The following is a 21,919-nucleotide window of genomic DNA, read 5'->3' on the forward strand; positions in this document are numbered from 1 at the left end:
AGGGGTTACAGAAAATAAGAGGCTGACCCTCCAAACACTGAGGACCAACAAAAGGTTTTCTTTTTACTAAGAATGATTGATATCTTCCAACTCTTTAAAATGTGAAAACGCATCAGCGCTGTACAGAGGAAGGTCTGCACTCCATCTGAAACCAGAAATCTGCCTTCCATCATTACAACCAAATGACTGGAACATCCCCATGCAGTGGACGTTTTTAAAGCCGTCTGCTACAAATTTGACAAAATCCAATTGTGGGTAGCTGGAAAAAATCCTACTTTTAGAAGTCAGTGCTGATTTGAAATGTTGTTTTTTTAACTTCCTGATTCCCCAAAATTGAAGTTTAAATGTCTGCTGCAGGCAAGTCAATAATTACTCAAAAGCGTCTCATAGAGCCCCAGTTTAGATAAATGAAATGTTCCTTGAAGTCACTCTAAACAATATTTAATTTCTAAATAAAAGACTAATCTGGGGAAAGTGCACAGTAGTTTACACTGGATTTTATTTTTTACAAAGTCCTGTGACAGTGGCATAAAGAAACAGCTGAGAAAATTTCAAAACAAAGCAGCTAACATGGGACTGGGTAACTGGGCACCAGATTTGACTGACTTGGTAGCATTTGGCTAAGGTGGAGTCTCTTCCTGCAATTTTAAGTCATTTGGCAGCTCGGAGGAATGGATTGTAATGACAGATTGAAGACATATTTAGTCAAAAAGAAACACAGAACAACTCCACCCCGAAATCTAAATTTAGACGTTTGAAAATCGGGTAGAAAATCCAGTTTATAAAGGTCACATTAAAGTAGCTTTGCAGGATATGAAAACAGTAGCAGTCCAAATATTAAAATTATCTTTCTTTTATATTCAAACTCTAAACAGAATTTTCTCACGTCCACCCAAAGCAAAAGCCCCAATAAAGGCAATCCAGTGTAAACCTGTCAATCTAAGAGTTTTCCATCTTTTCCACACAGTCATTCTCACCAAACAACACATGACGACAACTCTTTGTGTGTCCCTCACACGCACGCTCTCTTAGCGTGCAGCATCTCGATGAGCAGATTATTGCAGGGCACCTCTCCACTCAGATGCATGTAGCACAGGTAGTCCTCAGCCTGCGTGCTGAGGGAGCGCAGCTCAGGCAGCCGCACCACCAGCTGGCTGAATTTCTCCTGGAACTGAGGGTACGTGGTGAGGGTGTACTCCAGCAGAGCGCCGTTCACCTGCTCCTGGACACCCTCCACGAAGGCCTGGTTCTCCAGCAGCTTTACATCTGCAAAGAAACAACTTGAGATATGAGGCAATCCCAGTCCACCTAACCTTTTTATTATTGCTATACTGTTCCTTTTAATTGTATATTATTTTTAATTTATTGTTTTAACCCGATGTTTTTATTGTGATGGTGCCTTTCGGCCCAGGTCTCCCTTGAAAAAGACATTTTATCTCAATGTTACTTCCTGGTAAAATAAAGTTTAAATAAATAAAATAGAAAAAATAAAAATCCACAGTATGGGGTCAAATCAGGATGAGCTTAAAGTGAAGAAAAAACTAGAATGTAAATTTGAAACAAAACAAAAAGGTTTTGACTCACAATGAGATATTTTAAACTTGAAGGAAAATTGAAAATTCAAGGAAAAGAAATTTGATAAAAAATATACTTTAAACTTCTGGTGCATCAAACTTTAGGAGAGCATTATCACAACCGTACGGCACATCAGAGGAGGGATGACACAGGCAAGAATAGATTTGGAAATGATGTCACCAAATCATCCGAAGTCAATCAAGTCTCGGCGGCCAGTGGGCTCAAAGCCCCATCCCCATGTAAAATTAGGCTCAATACCGAAAATAAAAGTCTAAAATGAAACTAAACTGAGAACTGAAAGCAAAGAGTGGAAGAAACGAAAAAAAAAAAAAAAAGTTGAAAAACAAAGTGGCTGCTTTTACAAAAAAAACATTGTTTTCATTTGGAAAAAGTTTTAGGTTCATTGTTTGTTTTTTTAGGTTTCAAATGTACAATTTTTTTTTAGGAAAAAAAATTACAAGTTTATTTAATTTAATTCACAATTTCAAGTATAAGTTCTAAGACCTTATTATCAAGCAAATTCATTTTTTTAGATACAAACACAACAAAACCAAAAGACCTTTTTGTTGTCATTGAGGGAATAGAGAGTTCACTGTAAAATGATCTAACACAGTTTCCTCAAGTTCGTCCTGAGTTACATTCATGTTCACATTGTTGATTATTGATAATGAAGTGATTTTTTACAGACACAACATTTTAATTTCTGTGCTTAAATCAAAAAAAATTAAATTAAAATTCAGTTCAAATTTGAATGAAATTTATAACCACACAGCAGCAGAGCATCGACCCTTGCAACAAACCTGTAAGCATTGAATACAGTCAAAACAATGTTTAATGTGTTAAACATAAACTGTATTGTACAGGAATTGGGATTTAGGTGTAGTTTTATTCTTAGCTCAGTTCTTTGGTATCACTTCATTTTTGCAACTAATGTTTCTGAATTCCCTCACTACTCACTACTAAGCGCACAATATAGGGAAATAAAGTATTTTTTTTCAGTGTCTAAATGTAAAATTCCAAAATTAGATTGACCTGGAAATATCTCAAACGTCTCTGTGAAAAACTAGCGAGCACTGATGCTCAATAAACTGATAAATATAGACCACAATGCATTGCATTTGAACAATTTGTCATTAGAAAAAAAAAGAATTAAATCATTCAAATTTTTATCATCACAAGACACAAGGATTCATAAATAAGTGTTCAAAAATTTACTTCGAGAAATCTGTGACGTCTCATTTGGTGGGCAAAAAAAATGAGCATTGTGCCTGGAAAATCCAGAGCACTGGATAGTCCTACACTCTAGTTTTTTAGGGGTTTTAGGGAAGCAGTGAAGCAATTAGGACATAGCCTTAATTGTCTACACCTGTTTTCAGTTAATTGATTTAACCATTCCTATTCTTTTACTCCCCTTTTCTGTTTTTTTTTTTGCAACTTGCTGTCAGATCTGGACCAGTTTATCCTCTCCCACATTTTTGTTCATTTATTTTCAAGTTCATCCCTTTTTTTCTCCTTTTATGTCAGGCTTTCATTTCTATAATAGGTTAACAAAGTTTCTGCCACCAGTTTGGCTCTGGTCATGACTCTACCCCCACCTGAAGAACCTCGTCAGAATAAAAAAGCAGCTGTAGGGTCACTTTTCTGTTCCTTAAACACAACACTTTGCTAGTTTGAAATGAAAAGAATTATAAAATATAGGTTTGACAATATATTGTTAGGGGTAATTTTTGTCTATTTCATTTAAATGTTTTAAAATGAAATAAAGAACCATCACTGATTTTTTTTTTCATTTAATAATATTTCTGTTAATGTCTGTAAGTTTACTGAAGCTGCAAACACACCTTTGTCTGTGGTTATGCTGCAAAATAAAATGATAGAAATCTTTTTGTGCATTTTTCGTTTTATCAATTTTTTTCAACTTTAAGACAAATATCCCCTAAATTCCAGAAGTGCAAATAATTTCTCAAAAAACAGCAGTCATTTGGCTGAGTCCAGAATTCACCATTTATTTGCACATTTATGTTAGCATTTAAATTTTAAAGGGTTAAACGGCTGCACTTATGGTAACCAAAGCCTGTCAATCATGAAACAATACAATTTTTTCATTTAAACATGTTTTATATTAATGTGTGGCAGAGGGCACATTCAGTTATGACATTTTTATCCATACATATTCATTTCTACGTATGTGTGTGTGTGTGTGTGTGGGGGGGGGGGGTGTTAGAGAGAGAGAGAGACAGTATCCTGGCCCTCCAGCTGAAAGGCATTCAACATCAGCTGAGCCCATCTCTGAGAATCCATTCACACAGTAATTAAATGTTTTGAATCAATGTTCTGAATCATCTTTTCAAACTGCTTAAGGGCAATTAAATTACCCCCAACAAACCTGACTCTGAAGATGAAGCAGAACAAGAGCGAGAGCGGGAAAAAAAAATGAGGCTGGCAAAGACGGCAAATATTTTCTGCGAATGACAAGTGCTCTCCCTGCTCAAAAGCTCTTTGTTCCTCGCTTTGCCTGCTCTAAACAGCAAACACTCCTGGGAATCTGGACAAGCCACGTCTATGCACTCTCCATCTGAACAGGCCACTACATGAATGTCAGTCCAGCTATCAAATGATAGTCCCATTGATTCATCTTCTTTTGAATGCCATTAGTGGACAATGGATAAGGTTGTCTTTGTTAATGTTGGCTTTTGTCAAGCCTAGAAATTTAATTAAGTGCATTTATTGGAGGGAGGAAAGGCCATCTTGAAAAACACTTGTAACCTTATATCAATAGAGGTGCAGATTATCAACAATTATGACAATTTTTTATCATCACGATGTCAGTGCTGCTATTCAAATTCTGAGGCATGCATGGCCATGCAGCTCTAACAAGTTGATTGATTTTTGTATCAGCCATTCTTCTAAATATACATCACCCACAGGCAGGCAACGCATAGTTTGTGCCTTTCACAACACATCTTTTGCTAAAGCGTTGAAAAGGAGACACTTTGTGTAAGCGGTGTGCTGCATGAAGTTTTCTTTCCTTTTTGCAATGTTTCACTTGGAAAACAAAAGTTAGCCACTGGAAAATATCAAATGAAGGATAAAGTAATTCAAGCGGGGTTTTTTTCTTTAGCGTGTGTGATGATGGAAGAACATGTGAGGTGAGGATGACTCACTGGGGTTGAACAGTAGAAGGAACTTCAGACAGGCGATCTCTCTGCGGTCAACCTGCAGCGCCCTCAACCTTGCTGCCAGCTCCTGACCTCTTTGGACCAGACTGCACAGGGTGGCCTCTCCTTGAGATAGGATGGATGACAGCTGGACCTGAAACCACAAATAACACTTTACTGTTTACTTCCATACAGCCTCAGTATTTCACAGAAAATACTCCCAAGCAAAGTTTTTTTTTTAACCCTTGTGCTATCCTAGGCACTTTAACGTTGGGAGTTGGGTCATCTAGACCCACTAGACAGTGCTCTGAACCTTTTTTCCTCAATGATTTGTGATCTTCACTGGTTTCCATGGATTACATGAAATCTTTCCACCTTTATCCACCTTTGTCATGTTAGGGAGAACATGTCAATGTAAGGGTGGGGTCATCTAAGATAGCACAAGGGTCAAAGTGATTCAAAAGGGAATATGACACTTTTGTTCAGGCCAATTCAAATCACTTCAGCTTCACTAAAAGGGAAGAGACAGCTTGGCTTTGTTATATCATTTCTGGCATATATATTTTTTTATTTTATATTAACTTTTTAAAGGCAGAGTCAGCAAAAAATGTCATTATTCGTGATCTCAAATGGAACCAAAGCTGGCCCAAATGCCAAAAGTTGCAGTGTTGTATTGGTCTCACTATTTCCAAACTGTAGCTTTTATTTTAAAAGGTAAGAAGACAGGTATATGATCAGGGCTGACAAACTTGTTAAAGTAAGATGGTTTGATATCTTATTTTTTATTTCCATTGGCAAATAATATATAAGGGGATTTCTAATGAAAGTTTATTGAATTTTTACAAATCACAATATTTAAAATTGTGCTTTTCAATCAGTGTACCATGAGAGACGGCCAGGTGTGCCATGGGAAATTATTCCATTTCACCTAATTGGTCTAAAAATCCATTGCCAGGATGTCGGCTCTGTGTTCATCCAAACAGAACCGGGTTTCACACTGAGTAGTAATATGAAAGATCATTATAGACTTTTTTCTTGGTGTTTATTTAGTTCTTTTTCAGGAAACTTTGTTAACACATTTATTGTTAAAAAAAATTACAGGGCTTCATTGGTGGTGTGGCTTGAGATTTTTATGGAGGAAAAATGAACACTGGGCTCCAACTGTGTTGAAAAACACTGATTTAAAACAAAGAATTTATCAGTGCAGCAATACATTAGTTTGACAGCTCTGCAGTTTATTGACTGTATACGAGAACTGGAGTGAGTGACACCTCCCCTCTTACATTCTAAACAGGAAGTATCCAAGAAGCCAACTTCCATAGAGAAATGAACAGCTCTTTCTCAGTCATTCTATTTGTCAGAACAAATATTCTTGCTCTGATACCTTTTTTCTGATCCTATTTTTCTTTCTGTAGTGCAACTTATTCAAGCTATAAACTGACCAATCACATGCCTCGATACAAGTAGGTGAACGTTCGAAACATTTGACAGATTCTCCCAAGCCTGCTTTCAAGTGGTAGGAGTGTGGACTTCCGACAAGCTCATCCCTGATTGGCCAGAGTAGTTGGCATAGAAACGTTGACTCAGACCGACTTTGACCAATCGCTGCTTACTATTGTAGTTTGGCTCAAACATGGCGCAAAAAATGGCGACTCAGTCCAGCTTTCTTATGCAGTTTGAGTAAAGAAAGAGAAAAAATAGAATGGTGTCTGACATTTCCTGAGCTATAGGGAACATCTGCACTATTGCATCCACATTTTTTCTTATTCATATATGTCATACATGAAGGATTTAGATCATCCAAGCTTTTAAAAGGAAAAGAGAAACTGTCAAAACAAGTATGTTTTTTGAAAAACACTCTAGTGAACAACACTGCACAGTTAATTTAGTCATAAGTTTGGAGAATAAGGTGAATCTTCCAAGAATTTATCAGCTTTTTTAAATGACAAGAACACATGGATGGCAACTTTACGAGGTAATTAAAGCACCAACAATAATGCATCTTCACCAGTCTAGTAGGAAAACCTCTGCACTAACCAAACACCACTCAGAAAGACTGTTTAGCTTTGGCTAAACTGCACATCTCTGCAAAAAAGAAAATTCACTTCTGATAGGAATCCCCGATGGAAATCCCAAGCACTTACCTGCAAATGTTACCGAAATAAGATGACATAAACAGTTTTTGGAAAGGGGGGGGGGGGGGGGGGCAATTACCTTTTTTTAAATGGCTCAAGCAGGTTAAGGTGGATTATTTTTTGCCATCAGTGAATTGAATCCTTGTTTAAAAAAAGGATTTGTCATGTTTATTTGTTGAAAAAATATTTTTATTAAATATAAAAATGCAGAAAAGAGGAAGAGTTTTAAAGCACTAGAAGAGCTTTACTGTATGAACTTAAACAGGTTATTTTGGAAGACAAATTGCCGGCATTTTTACTGGGTGTGATTTTTATTAGTTATTTACTTTAACATTATACATTATACTTTATCATTAGAGGAAATTCTATAAACATTTTGCTTGAAACACTTCCAAACGCTGAAACAGTCCCCTTAAAAAGTTTAGAGAACATAACATCAAAAGATTTGAGTCACATAATCCAGAACAAAAATATTATTAAAAATGACTGTGAACTACACTCACGTCCTCAACAGAGCTTAGTTTAGAGAGCACTCTTGTTTTTGACCTCCACTGAAAAACTTCTTCTGCTCTACAATGGTGTTGACAAATATGGCTGCCGTTTGGACCTGCAGGAAGCAGCTTCAGCAGGTCATTAAGACAGCTCTGTGGATTCTTGGCTAACCACTCCCACATAGATTTGATCTACTCAAAACACCTTCTTCGACAGACCAGAAACATCAGAAACTCACTGTTCGCCATCCTTCCCTCTGGCAGACCCGGAGTCTTTCCAGCCTGACACTCTGAAGCCCAGCTACTTTCTAACAGCCACGAAGAGGCTGCTACAAGAAAATCAACTGTCCAATCCCGTTTTCTGCCACATAACATCAATCATAAATGCAATGCTAAGTTTTGTTGAAAAAAATGGTTTATCTAAAGTATTTATTTAAGAAACACCTTCTTCAGGGGGTGTTTCACAATGAATCACTCCCTGATTCACACACTTCAGTTTTATGACAGATGACCTTCCTGACCTGACCCAATGCACTGAACTTGGGAGGGCTTTGGAAAGTTCCCCCATGGAAATGTCCAACGATTAGCCAGGTCCAACCTTGCTTAGCTTCCAAGATCAGGAGAGATTTTAGGATGCCGCTAAGGTTGCTGTTGACAGATTTTCTTGTGCCCTGATGTAAAACAACAATGAAGCTGCCTCCCCTAACTAGTTGTATGTAATATTGTATACACATGGGGGATTGACTGTTACTGATAACCACATACAAAGAGCAAAGAAGTTCATTTTACCCTGAATATGCTACAGTTGTGCTGATTGTAATTGTTTTGAGAAGAAAATCATTTAGCAGTGACCCTGTCTCAAATCTGAGCTGGATGGGTGTTTGTGCCCCCGCTTTTGCTGGCTTTGGGTTCCTCCCGTCATGTTTGGGCCAGTCTTCTGTCATCCAGATTGATGCTTGCTGGTCTATGCTTGCCATTCGTTCTTTCTCTTGGATTATGCCTCGTCCTTCTAGTGTGGGGGGCAGTCTTTTTCTTCACCCTAGACTTGACTTCCTACGTAGTCGGATTGTGCACTGCCTGGGGCATTGTGTGGCACCTTTGGGGGGTCCTAGACTGCCTCTGGGTGGGGCTTTTAAGCAGTGATAGGCCTTGTTCAAGGTGGGGCCTTCAGGCCTGTGAGGCCTCTCACTGGAACCTAGGAAACCAGGGCCCAATCTCTGCTCAGACTCACTGAGCCATTACAATCTCGCTCTTGCGATGGTCTTTCTGTGGGTGGCCGTAATAGGGTTGTCGGTTCTACGGCTCCTCTTCCATGATTGGTATGAGGACAATGGCTCTCTGTGCTGCCACACTGTGCTGCCAACATTTATGTGTGAATATTTGGCAAGTTGTTCTTTGAAAACAGCAGGTTCCCAGCAGATATGCCTTGGGTCACATCATTTATATAAAGAAGCTAAAGTTAAGACCATTTTGAAGCCAAAGACTGGATTTTACCCTCATTTTTAACACAAGACGACCCCTTACAAAAAGTCAATGAAAACAGCAAAGCAAACAGATTTTGATGAGATTTGCTTTTGTCTTTTAACACTACAGGTTAAGTACAGAGAACAGTTAGAAAGATAAATGCCCAACATTTCTCATCAGCATCTGTGAATGTGACAGTGTCATCATAATATAACACGGACCAAGAGGACTTTAAAAAAGAGTTAGCTTGTTAGTTGATATTATCACATGTCTAGCTTCAGCTGGAAGCGTTACTGCCAAAACCTAAGGCGGGGGTGTGGGAGGGGCCAAGTCACAGAGTGCCACACCCCTTTGCTACCTGAGAAAAGTTCAATACAGTAGGTTTTCAAGACCCACTCTGATCATCTTTTGATCTACTGTCAAAGCGTTTCCAGCGGTCTTTTAATTATTAGTCTGCTTTTTTTTAGCCCTAAAAAAACTAGAACATTCTGCTTCTGCAGAGCTGCAGTAGTTCATTAGAAATTCACCTCTGAGTTGTGGGTGGAACTGTTAGCATGGAGCAACCCCACCCTCCATTCCCTCCCATTGCTGAGAGCTTGGAGCAGGGAGCTTATGGCCCACCCCCCAGGGTATTTTCTACATCACAAATACACTTTTTCAAACAGCGGCTCCTGATTGACAATAATGTGAATAAAAAAATAGTCAGAAAATGGAATTTTAAGCTTAATTTTCTTTTAAATGTGTTTTATCATCAGAAAAAGGCCACAAGAACATGTCAAAAACACAATTTTGGGTCTTTAACAAAAAGTCCTTAAAAAATGACCTGGATCTCTGACACAAAAAGCCAAATGCTGGTTAAATCCCCATTAAGAAAGAGAAGGAAAAGCACAACGGTTTGGTTCAGAGAGTTGACACATAGCAACTCAAGTTTTGAAGCATTTCTCGAAATTGAGGTATGTGTGCGTTTGATATACTTTGATTCTGTTAGTGTATTTGTAACTTCTGAGTGCATTCCAGCATTTGCATGACAGTGACGTGATATTGTGCGTCACAGATCTACTAAACATTAAAATCCTTTTACTGCTTTTATTCTATTGTGAAAATACACTACATTTTCTCTCAATAGAGCATGATGCCTTTAAATAATGAAAGAAAATGAAACACACACTCCCTGTCTGCTGTACGTGAATGAAACAGACGTGTGCGTTGTGTTGATAGGAAGTGGTGCGAAGGAGTTGTTACCTCCTGGCCGGTCACCAGCAGGATGCTGTCTTCCTTTCCGTGCTGGACTTGTCTGAAAATATGATCCAAGACCAGAAGTTCAGACCAGCAGTTATGAAGCAGCTTCATTTGATCCCCCACCTTAAGGAAACATGAAAGTTGGATTAGGAAAAATACAGATCAACAAAAAGGAAACTGGCTTACTTCAAATAAAATGCACAATCTGTTGTTTGGGTTTTCCTGCTTTTTATTCTGGAAAAAAAATCTTTTTACATTTTTATGTAAAAGGAGATTTGAAATTCTTGTGAAAAAGAACTTTATATATTGTGACCATAAAATATCACCATGAAGGAAGTGTTTGACTGTGGGTTGGGAGCATATTCTTCAGCTCTACCCAAATCCCATGAGCTTTGCTTTTAGATTTATCATCATCCATTTCTCTAAAAATTATAAGCAACATTTTTTGCAGTTTATTAGTTCATACAATCATTGATCTGGCACAGGATTTATTACATATTAGTGTCAGAGCATCATTTGTAGTGGTGGAGGTCTCATTTACAGCCATGAAGGAAAGGGATAGAGAAAGAAGAGGTCTTGGTGACCTCCTGTGCTTCCTCTCTAAGAGGAGTGGGACATTGGAGCCAAAACGTGGCAGGAAAAAATCCTCCAAACACTCTGGAGGGCTTTGCCTCACAAGTAAACATGAGGAGAATCAGGAGCGTGTCTGAAAGAACAGATTCAGAGGAGTTTGTGTAAAGAGGATTATGTTAATGTGTTCATGGCCCCCTGGTGTTTTGTCAACGGCAAACATTTGTGTTGTGGCCGTAGAGCATATTTTTATCATCCACAAGTGTCACATAAAACTAGTTTCAGACATTAAAAGTACCGGTATGTCCTGATTGACCAAAGCTGTTGCAAAACGCCTTCTCTACCAACCCAGGGACAAGTTGGCAGCTTAGAGACCATTTCAGCCTGTTCATGCCCGAATTTATTTCCAATTACCGTATTTACTGGACTATAAGTTGCTCCACCAAAGTGAGAGACGACAAAAACAAAAAAGCGTGGTAAAGAAGAAAAAAGTCACACAAGTCACATGGAAGTATAAGTCACACTTTTAGGAGAAATTTCTTTAACAAAATACAAGAACAAGATCGGACATTTATTCTCGAAAGGCAAATACTGATAACGGAACAGATATAAAAACTAGACTGATCATATATACGACTTACTACCGTAACCCTATTTAGCACAGAATATGAACAAATATTCAGATAACCATAGAATTATTACATGCTAGCACAATTACTAAATCCATTAAATTATTTTTCATATATTTCACTTCTGAACAAATCCGCCCCAGGGCCGGTTCTTCTTCTTCCTGCTTTCCGATACACACACCCGCAGCGCCATCTAGCGATTATTTGTGGTGAAATAACAAACACATCAGCCTGTTTGCTTTTTAAAAATCACATATAAGTCGCACCTGAGTATAAGTCGCACCCCCCGCGAGGCTATGCAAAAAAACACAATCTCTACTCACAAAAATTTGGGATATAAAAAGCAAATTCCTCCGTGTTTTTCCTGTTCATAAAGCATGAAGGGGTTAAAATATAAGGTCAATAAAGGCTACACCTTCTTAAAAACCAAGTGAGCTCTGTTGCTTCCTATCATTAATCCATCTGCCAGTCTATCAAAAGAACAAATATAGATCCCCAAATGTGAGCTGCGATAACATCAAAATACTTGATTAAATAAAAACATGCAGTTGCTTCAAAGTCAGGAATAGGATGTTGACCTTTGACCAACACCAAATCACATATTGAAAATCTGAGATCCCAACATCAATCAAGCAAACCACAGCTTCACTCAAAGCTTTCACAATAATGTAACAGTGGAAATGCTTGATGCAATCTGGTCTCAAAACACAACTAAGACATCCTCTATTCAACATAGTTATTAGCAATACTCTTCTTCTACATTTTCTTTGAAAATGTTATTGAAGTCTACCTTCCATGAAGTCCCGAAGCGCTTTACAGTCACAGTTCCATTCACCCATTCACACACTGCTGCCGAACACCGTCGTCAACCGATAAACACCAGGAGCAAAGCGAGGTTCAGTGTCTTGCCCAAGGACACTTCGACATATGGATGGGCAGGGTGGCAATCAAACCTGCAACCTTCATTCCAGAGGTCATCCGCTCCACGGTCTCTGTACCGCGGTCATTTGTGATCTTTTAGAAAGTTACTGCTGATGATATTCATTGTCTGCTCTTCTGCAATAACTTCCAGGTTCAAGAGTGAAAGGCCAACAACAAAACAAGATAATGATCAGCTTTAGGGAACTGCAGCAATCAGAGCTTCTAGCCTACAAACAATTTAATAACAATGTAGAAGAGCTGCAGCAAAGGCTGACATTCCCCCGTTATCGTCTGCTTGGAATGTAATTATGTGGCCGAGGCAAACAGCTCTTCTTTCAGACGCACACTCTCTGCCAAATGTGGACGGTTTCTTCGCACTGTTTGACAGTCATACACAAGAATGGTCTGACTTTCAATAGAAGGCCATCAGGAACATAGCATTTGTTAATGAATTAAACATTTTGAGACCAGAAAACCATTGAGTTACAGGAGGAAAATACAGAATTTGAAGAGAAAAAGACCTAAAAATAAGGATTCAATTTTCGTGCTATTATTTCAAATAAAAAGGTTTAAATCACGCTTTCTTATTCAATGGAAACCACATTTCATTTTGTTCTAGGGTGTTCTCAAGTTGAATATAAAGAACATTTCTTTTTGTTGTATTTCACTGATTTTTGTGCTTTTAAAAATCCCAGAAAGTATGATTTGACTGACGCCAAAGAGCAGTCAAAAACCCAGATGCTGCCTTGAACCTTTTTTTAAACAGAAGATGCAGATCAATCACCTACTGCATCTGTCTTTGTCAGATATAAAGCGAGTTGCAACTTTAAAACAACATAACTGACTATCAGATATACAAAGCTGTGTATAATTAATGTACTGCTAATATGTTTGTACTTCTCTGCAGGCAAATGCTCATACAGTATATTAAAATAGATGAAATAGTAGGACTTTCTCTGTTGCATCCTTCACACAGAAAATACTTAAAGTCAGCTCTATAACATCAAGGTTATATTCAAAGGTTATATTCGTAGTAATAAAGAAATCATTTCTAAATAGGGCAATTTCTAAGGAACTATTTTTTTTAGATGAAAACAAGACAGAAAATGTTAAATCAAACCTCCTCACAACCTAATCTTACTACTTAATTTTGATGTACAAAAATTCTGTCTTCTTGTGAGTTTTAGAAGCAGTGCACACATGTCTAAAGATACCTTGTTTTGTTAGTGAGGGAACAAATAAACTAAATCATAATCCTGTTTTTTGTGAAAAAATAATAATAATAATAATAATTAAAGAAAAAAACCTCATGAGTCTGTTTTCTCTGCCTGTAAGACACACAGAAGATTGTAACTTTTCAACAAAACCATGTCAATCACAGTTTTTGTGTTGAATTTGTGCTAACATTGTCATTTTATGATGTAGCTGCAAGCAGAAATAAGCAGGCAGAATTGTTCAATATGGTATAGTTGCCATGGTTACTAGGTTTTCACATGTCACTGGAGTTAGGAGGGAAAAAAACGACAAAAATGTAGATTAACTGGAAGAGGCGACCAAATCAGCTGTCCCTTCCAAGGACACGTGTTATGAACACAGTGGGAAAAAAAAGTAAATGCAGCAAACAATTGGAAAGAAAAATGATCACTTTGACTTCCAGCAAAATATTTTGTCCATTGCACAATAACACGCAAAAAGGAACATGCAACCTTTGCATGCAAAGCAGCGTTTTTATAGAGTTCAGCTCCTTCTGTGAATAGAAAGCTTCTATTTGTATGAACACCAACGCAAAAACAGCTATATATGAGGTGGGAAAGGTGGCGAGTCAAGTCCAGTTTCTAACCTTTAAAGACCCACTCCGATCATCATTTGATCTTTTTTCAAATCGTTCCCAGTGGTCTTTTAATTATGATTATGACGTTTTTAGCCAAAATTGTAAAAAAAAAAAAAAAATAGTCGTTTTCTAGGACATAGTTTCTGCAGAGCGACAAGAGTTTATTAGAAATTCACCTATGTGTTGTGGGCGGGACTGTTGGAACGGAGTAAACCTTCTCCCATTTCCCATCATCCCTTTGCTTAGATTCTCTCCCGCTAGCTTACAGCCTCTCACACCCCCCACCCAACATCAGCAGTTCAACAAAAATGGCGAGCAATTTTAAAGCCATCCAGCCGTAAAGATCTGATCCAGATTCCAGCTCAGACGAGGAAAACAAAGACGTTCATGATCTATTTATCTGCAAGTGGATGCATCAGAACAGAGCGGAGCAGGAAGTCTGTGGCCAGCTCATCTTATTTTCTGTCACAAATATGTTCTTTTTTCAAATGTCATTTTTTTTTGCCTGCTTCAGATTCACAACAATTTGAAGAAAGAAATACTCACAAATTTTAAGCTTAATTTTCTTAAAATACGTTCTCCATCATCGGAAAAATGTTAAATGTTTAAAACACCAAAAAAAGTATTTTATTCGGAGTGGGATTTTAAAGAAAACCTACACTTTAAGCCTCTTCAGTTTGTTTGCTTTAGATCAGACAGCATGACTTGGCATTTGTAATCCATAATTTGCATTTTCCTTACTTTTTGGCTCATTTCAGTAATTCAGTTTACTTCCAGGAATAGATTGTCATTTCTCTTCAACAGGCCGAAGCCTAAATCCCGCCGTACGGTGTAAACTGCACCACAGCAGATGGTGCTTTCCTCCGTTATTACACATCTTTTTTAGCAGCAGAGGCAAAAAGCATAATGTCGAATCAGGTATAGCACTAAAAAGCAACTGTTTGTTGTTTGAGTTCCTCTGTGCCTTAGTGTGTCAGAGCAAGTTTAAATGGCACAATATGTTTTTCTTTCAAAAAAAGAAGAAGCAACAGCAGATGCATCAATTATCATCTGCTCTGCAAATATGAAAATCAACATTCAAGATGATTTGGCATTCCAACAGAGAAAGCTTTTGATGATCACCAAAGCACTTCACCGTCACCTGTCCAATATTTATTCTTAGTTTGTCAATATTTTTTTCATTATGGACAGAAAAAAATGACGAAAAGCTACGAAAAGTGTTTTAAAAAAATTGGAAGGCTTCAAATGACAACAGCTCTAAAGTCAGAAGCAGCAAAATCAAAAGGCACCAAGGAATTTCACCAAAACTCACCAAGGACAGATCCAAGACTCTGTTGTGAGTAAATCTGTTTGATTGGCGAAAAACAATTTTTTTAATTTTTTGTCAAAACAGACGCATCATATCATGACTCTGAAAAAGGAAAAGAGGATACATTTTTGTGTGTGTCATGCTGTAGCTCTCATTTTTCATGTAAGAAGAGTTCATCAGGTGGAGCTGCCATGTTGTCAGCTGCAGTACATTTAACCATGACAAGTCTATTGATTTCAATTTGACCGAACAACTTAATCTTCCAAATAGTAAAGCAGGCTGACAAAGACAATTACATTGCTGGCGCTGGTGGATTAGGACATTGATATATGCCCAGTCAGTACTGTTTGCAATGCATGTGTGCGTGCTGAAAAAATAAACATGTATGTTGCCTTGCTGTCATGACAAAGAAAACCTCTAGTAAAATCAGACGTTTGCAGTTTTTGCTTTTGAGATGAAACTTTTCTGAAAGACAGCTGTGGTTTGTCCTCTGAGCATTGGCTGCAACCTCAGTCTGGACAGATTTCTACAGGACTCTGGGCCAAACGTGAGGCTATGATTTCAATTAATCAAATATGAATGCATGAATATCTGGATTCCTGCAGGAAGAGTCTGGAAGAAACAGCATGACAACAAAACCATCCTTTGACGGCAAACATTGAGTGGCAGGTTTTATCAGTAAGTATTTTATATGATTATATACATACATAACGGAAAAAAATATGTTTATATTCTAAAAAACCGAGTGAAAAAAAACCTTTCCCAACATTTTGAAAGCAAAAATGAGATCTGGAGACTGAAACCTGAAACAAACATCAAAGAAAACAATTAAAAGCTGTTCATAACCCAATATGCAGTCCCTATCTTTGTATTTTTTTATTTAGGTTGGAATTTTTTTGCTGAATGCTAAATGTTGATAAATAATAAAATGTTGACGAGCATCAAAATAAATTAGATAAATGAGCACTGAAAAGTGGCGACAAATTTAGGAAATTGAATGGCCATAACCCAAAAAGGATGGCACGCACATGTTTATGCTTTCTGCTTTTCAAAACATCAAGTTAAAATTCCGTCAAAGTGAGTTTATTGAAACAAAATGAACACAAAGAAGATCTGGATAAGTATTCTTAAAAATTAGCATAATTTATTTGGCAATCTCTTGGTTTAAACCTTTTTATCATCAAAATGTTTGGTTTTTCAGAGCGTAAAAAAGAGTTGCAATATGGAATGAAACTCTAAGAAAAGAGAGATCTTAAAATTAAAATTAAAATAAACCTACTGGATAAGTGAGAAAACAGACTGTTTTTCAGTCGGTGCACAGAAAATATTCAACCGACCACATTTTGTCTTTGTCACTGCAGAAATGTTTCAACGTGTTCCAAAAAAAACCGTTTTTTAAGTGACAGTGTTTGGAGGCTGAGCGTGAATATTCATATAAGAGGTCACTCACCCTTAGCTCCTTGAAAAAAATGCAGCTCCGAGCCCACTCCACGATGGAGAACAAGGTCTGGTCTGCCATGCGGCACATGAGGCTGAAGGTGCTCGGCTTGTCCAGCCGCCCCCTGTTGCTCTGCTCCTGCTGCAAATGAGCAACAATCTTGTTCTGCACCACCAGCTCGTCGGGGTCGCAGCGTAACAGCTCCAGCACCAGCGGAGGCAGGCTGGGGGGCTGCGGTGAGGCCGACGGATACACATCTGGGTACGGGTATCCAGTCAGGGACTCGGGGGAGCTGGTGTAGTCAGGGCACTCGGCTTTGATTGCCCTGCTGGGAAAGGCCGTGTACTGGTACTGCGGGTTGAGAGGCACGTGAGACTGCATGGCCATGCCCAGGGATGTAGGTCCATATAGGTTGGCTTCGTAGTCTGTAGGGGTGACAGAGCTTGTGGTGGAAGGAAGCAGACTTTTGGAAATGGTGGGCAGCGTGTGCAGGGTGCCAGTGAAGCTGTAGTCAGTCTGCAGTGGGGAGGCTGACGGCAGAGCCGTGCTCTCCAGCTTGAACCCGTTGGATCGTATCAAAGCCTTCTTCTGCTGCTTCAAGGCCCTGTCTCTCTTGTACATTGGGCCAAATTTATTCCTCCCCCCACGCATGCGATCTGCGCGCACCGCTATCACAAAAGAAACAAGAGGTGGACACAGATTTATAGATGAAACACCAGCTTTTTTCAAGCTTTACAAAGCTTCTGCATGAGACAGAGTTCTAGAAAAAACTGCAAGTCACATTGGAAGCGTATATCTTCCGCCATTCCCACACAGTCAATATTCATTTCTGCTTCCCTTTTTAGGGTTGAGAAGAATCCCCAGAGTCTGTGCAGCTACTCCCTCTTCCCTGGGGAGTCTCCAGTAAATTTTATCAGTAAGTCAAGAATGTGTCCTTTTTTTCTGCTACGGAAGCAGGTGCTTTCCTTTGCAGTGCTGTCTGGGAATTAATCCTATCCCATGTGTGTGAAATAACATAAAAAAGCCACAAGCCAGACAGACAGAAACAGTTGGAAGTTAATATTTTAGCCTGTTGGTTTTTATTCTTTGATGTTTACTTCTTCTTTTTGAATGAGTGCCAACAGAATTTTACTGTAGAAATACAATGACAATAAAAATCTTTGAATCAATAGGAGAAAACTGAATTATGAGCAGATAAGCCAGTTACTTCATATAAATTATTGTTGCTATAAATTATACATTTGAAGCCAAATAGCAACATGTTCTGCTTTTATTTTAGATTAATCATCTATTTCGTTTAAATAACAATCTTAAAGTAGTTGGAATGGCACAGTACTGTAACTCCCAGCCAACCCCAAACCCCCTCCTCCCCCACACAAGGCTGACTGCCGCAGCAGATCACAATGTACCTTCTAATCGCATGCCAACGTTGAGACACTTCTGGAAGCGGCAAAAGGGGCATCGCTTCCTCTGTGTCTTGTCTATTTTGCACTCCTGGTTCTCAGCGCACGTGTACCTCTTGTTGTTCTGCACCGTCCTCTTGAAGAAGCCCTGCACAGTGGCGAGACCAAAAGACTTCAGCAGAAGTGGGCACAACAGACAGGCCGCTCTGAATCAGTGTGACAACAGTTTGGTGAGAAAGGCGCTTACTTGAAAAATAAACTGCGAATAATTGTCATTATTAATAATACTGTTGTTGTTTTAACTAACTTTAAGCTAAAATGGAGGGAAAAACTCATGCGTCGTTGTGCAGAAGTTGGCTCAAAGCGGTTTTCAGTGATGAGCGTCACTTTTACGCGCAAATCGGTGCGTAAACGTTTCCTGGCGCAGCGGGATGAGGGCGGCGCGCGTGGTTACCTTGCAGCTCTCGCAGGTCAGCAGGCCGTAGTGGTAACCCGACACTTTGTCACCGCACACCGGACACAGCTCTTCCAAGTCTTCATCATACGTGTACTCCATCACCTTCAAAGTCACGCCTGACTCACGCGCGCGCGCACACACACAGACACCCAACAAAGACAGTACGTCATAACACGAATTATTGTAAATCGTAATATTGACTGTTTTTTCAAAATAAGATAAACTTTGAAGATTTTTTTTAAAAAACACTTTTTAAAACAAAAATAGCTTTTGAGGAATATGAGTTTGACATATGTATTTTTTATTTTAAAAATTCATACTTTTTCCAAAAATAAAAGAACAAAATAATACATATATATTCTATTTTTATTGTATTTTTAATTGAAGATTTTAAATGCTGCTCTTTCATTTGTTTGAACAGAACGTGGCAGAAATCCTTAATTAAATACACCAAACTACACGCGTTTCATTGACTTCCTTTCAGCGCATTTCCTGTGTGATCACAGGAGTTTATTTTTAAATACATCAAATTAATTATTAAAGCATTCCTGTAACGAAAACTTTTAATCCATTCTGAAAAGACTTGATTTTGGGTCTCAAGCTTGGTTTTTCAAACCCCTTATTCACGTAGCAAGAGACTTTATTATCTTCCAAATTATCATTAAAAAGATGTCTTTACTGTAAAAATGTTAAGCCATGTCAGAAATTATGAAAACTATCTCTGAGCTCAGAGCAAATATGCAGGGAGTGCATGTAAAACCATGACCTACGTTAAAAATACGGAAATATTGAGATTATTTAAAAAAAAAAGAAAAGAAAAAAACCATTAAGAAACAGCAGGTCATTCTGACTCCAGTTTAGGGAAAATCTGGATCCGCGGAGGCCGCAGAGCAGACAGCGGGCTCGCGCTGCAGGCGCTGCTGGATATTGCGCACGCTGAGGTGCAAACGAATGAGAATGCAGAAAGCTCTTATTATTACAATTATGATTGTTCTTTTTAAAGTGTGAAATAAAAACTGAAAAAAAGTTGAGTAAATGTATTTTATCTTTTTTATTTTTGTTAAAATGCGTAACTATAAATATAATATACAATGAATATACTATGAATTAATACTTTTAATACTTAAAATGTTCGTTTTATTATTATTTTTTGCTCTCTAATTAAAAGTGTATTAGTCAGATTGTATTAGTCTATTCGTTTTATCGTTTTAAATATTTTTACCACTTTTTAAAATGTATTAGCCCTAAACAAAAATATACAACTATAAAGATATAAATAAATAAAAACGACTTTTATTTTAATTTTAAATCTAATTCAATGTTTCATACAATACGGGCCTTTTTCTCCTTTTCAAATCCTGATCAGGTTGTCACTTTTTGTTCTGGGATGGGAGTCTGGAGAAGACCACTCAACATTTCCCCCTTTTCTTCCTCTTCATGAAAACATTAATCAATATAAATAAATGAAAAATGTAAATGAGCAGAGCAGAGGACAAGCGGACTCACCGTGAGCTTTGTCTCCCAACATTTGCGCAGCAGCCTGTCAGTGGAGGCAGTCTGATATGAGCCTGGATTTACTGCTCGCGTTGCTGCAGCCTCGCATGCGCTGCTGCACCAGAGCGCAGATAAGAGTTCCCGATAGACGCCGTCTGCAGCCGGGCTGCTCTGGAGCCGGAACGGGCAGAGTGCGCTGATGAGCCCTGACGACCGAGGAGAGTCCAACTCCTTCAGGCTGAGCGCTCTTTACTGTCCTCCCCTTATCGCAGAACTTGGACTGACGCGCAGCCATTGGCGGAGGCCAGATCACATGACGGATGTTCGCAGCTTCTTTAGGGGAAAAAATGCCCGGACAGGAGAGTGAGGCGCAGAGGAATCGGTGATGGTTTGTGCAGGAACAACACTGTGTGAAGAAAAGACAGCTGGGGTGGCACAGTTTACAGGCCTTCTTGTGGCCTTTTCCCCTCTTATTAGATTAGATTCTTCAAAAAATTATTGTTATAACAATGTTTACATGAAGAAATTGTTTTCATTCATCTCCATTTTCGTTTGAATTAAAGCTGACTGCAGAAAGTCCCTCAAGAGTAAGCAAAAGAGGCATTAATAACAATAGAATTTCGCTTGGTAGGCATATTGAAGCTGGTATTGTTAGCTGTGGCAGGAAGCACTGGGCTGCTAGTGCTGCTGGGGGGGGGGGGGGTCACTGCATGGAAACAGGAACAGAGCCAGGATTTTCACAGCCAAGAACCCTATAAGTTTGGAGCATTTATCCAGTAGGGGACCAAAACAAAACAAATAATGTTTTGTTTTTTTTCAGAGGCCACATCCTAAAGTTGAATAAAATAAAATTTCTATTGAAAATTAAAGCGCCTTAATATATAATGAAGCCTTGAAAAATTGGTTTTTAATTTGGAATTAGACATAATAAAGTCTTTGGTTAAGACAGCGCTCTGCAACCTGAGGCTCCAAAGTCACATGCGTCTTTTAACCCTCGATAATGACTCTCTGACTAAAGTAAAATAAAAGTGGTGCTAACTGTTAAAAATCACGAGTTAAAATGGATTAAATTTAGATTAGAAGAGTTAGATAAACTATAAGGTTTTTTTTAACACCCAAATCAAGAGACCTTGTGTGCTCTACCATTCCTCCACTATAGATTTCAAATCAAAGCTATGCTAGAAAGTTTGGCTTGTCTTATCGCTCTTTAATGAGTTTAAAGCAAATCTTATTTTATGCTGCAGAGCGATTTTTATACGCTAAACAAAGGGGAGTTGCTAAAAAAATGTTTTCTTTATATACTATTTCTATTTATCATAAATTGATAAAGTCAAGTTCAGGTTCTAAACTGTAGTAAGTAGGGAAGAAGCTCATTAAAGAAATCACAAGAGGAAAGGACATTTTTGTACTTTAGCTTCAGTTGGATTATCCTATGCGGCACAGGATGTCTTTTATTTTGAAAGGAAGTCATACCAGCCTCTGTTTAAAAATAAAAAAAACAATTTCACTTTTAGAAAAAAATGTTTATTCTCTGTATAGTACTGTTTCTATTTATGCTAGAAAAGAATTACAATGAATACATATTTGAATGATACAAACACAGAGCAGTAACAACATTTTTAAAAGGGTGTAAAAAGACTTTCTTCTAGGTTTTGATCAGTGAGAAAGAAACTAGTTCCAAACGGCTTTCAGTATGAAAAGGTTGCAAAACCGTGAGTAAAGGAAATACAACCACAAAGGAGTGCAGCAGCCCAGTGCTTTTTAAAGTCGGAGTAAATGCTGGGGGTGGAGTCAGGATGGGCATC

General features: G+C 38.3%; 1 protein-coding gene across 1 annotated transcript; it reads right to left on the reverse strand.

Moving 5' to 3' along the window:
- Positions 1 to 482: 482 nt before the first annotated feature.
- On the reverse strand, positions 483 to 20,302 carry nr5a1 (nuclear receptor subfamily 5 group A member 1; the record flags this gene model as incomplete). Its single annotated transcript, NM_001104696.1, is given in 7 exon segments — positions 483 to 1,266; positions 4,740 to 4,887; positions 10,066 to 10,185; positions 16,773 to 17,428; positions 18,170 to 18,311; positions 18,618 to 18,736; positions 20,127 to 20,302. Coding segments are annotated over 7 exon segments (1,461 nt in total). The 5' UTR covers positions 20,149 to 20,302.
- Positions 20,303 to 21,919: the final 1,617 nt, after the last annotated feature.

The sequence above is a fragment of the Oryzias latipes genome, chromosome 9, assembly GCF_002234675.1.
Source record: "Oryzias latipes chromosome 9, ASM223467v1".
Taxonomy (NCBI): domain Eukaryota; kingdom Metazoa; phylum Chordata; class Actinopteri; order Beloniformes; family Adrianichthyidae; genus Oryzias; species Oryzias latipes.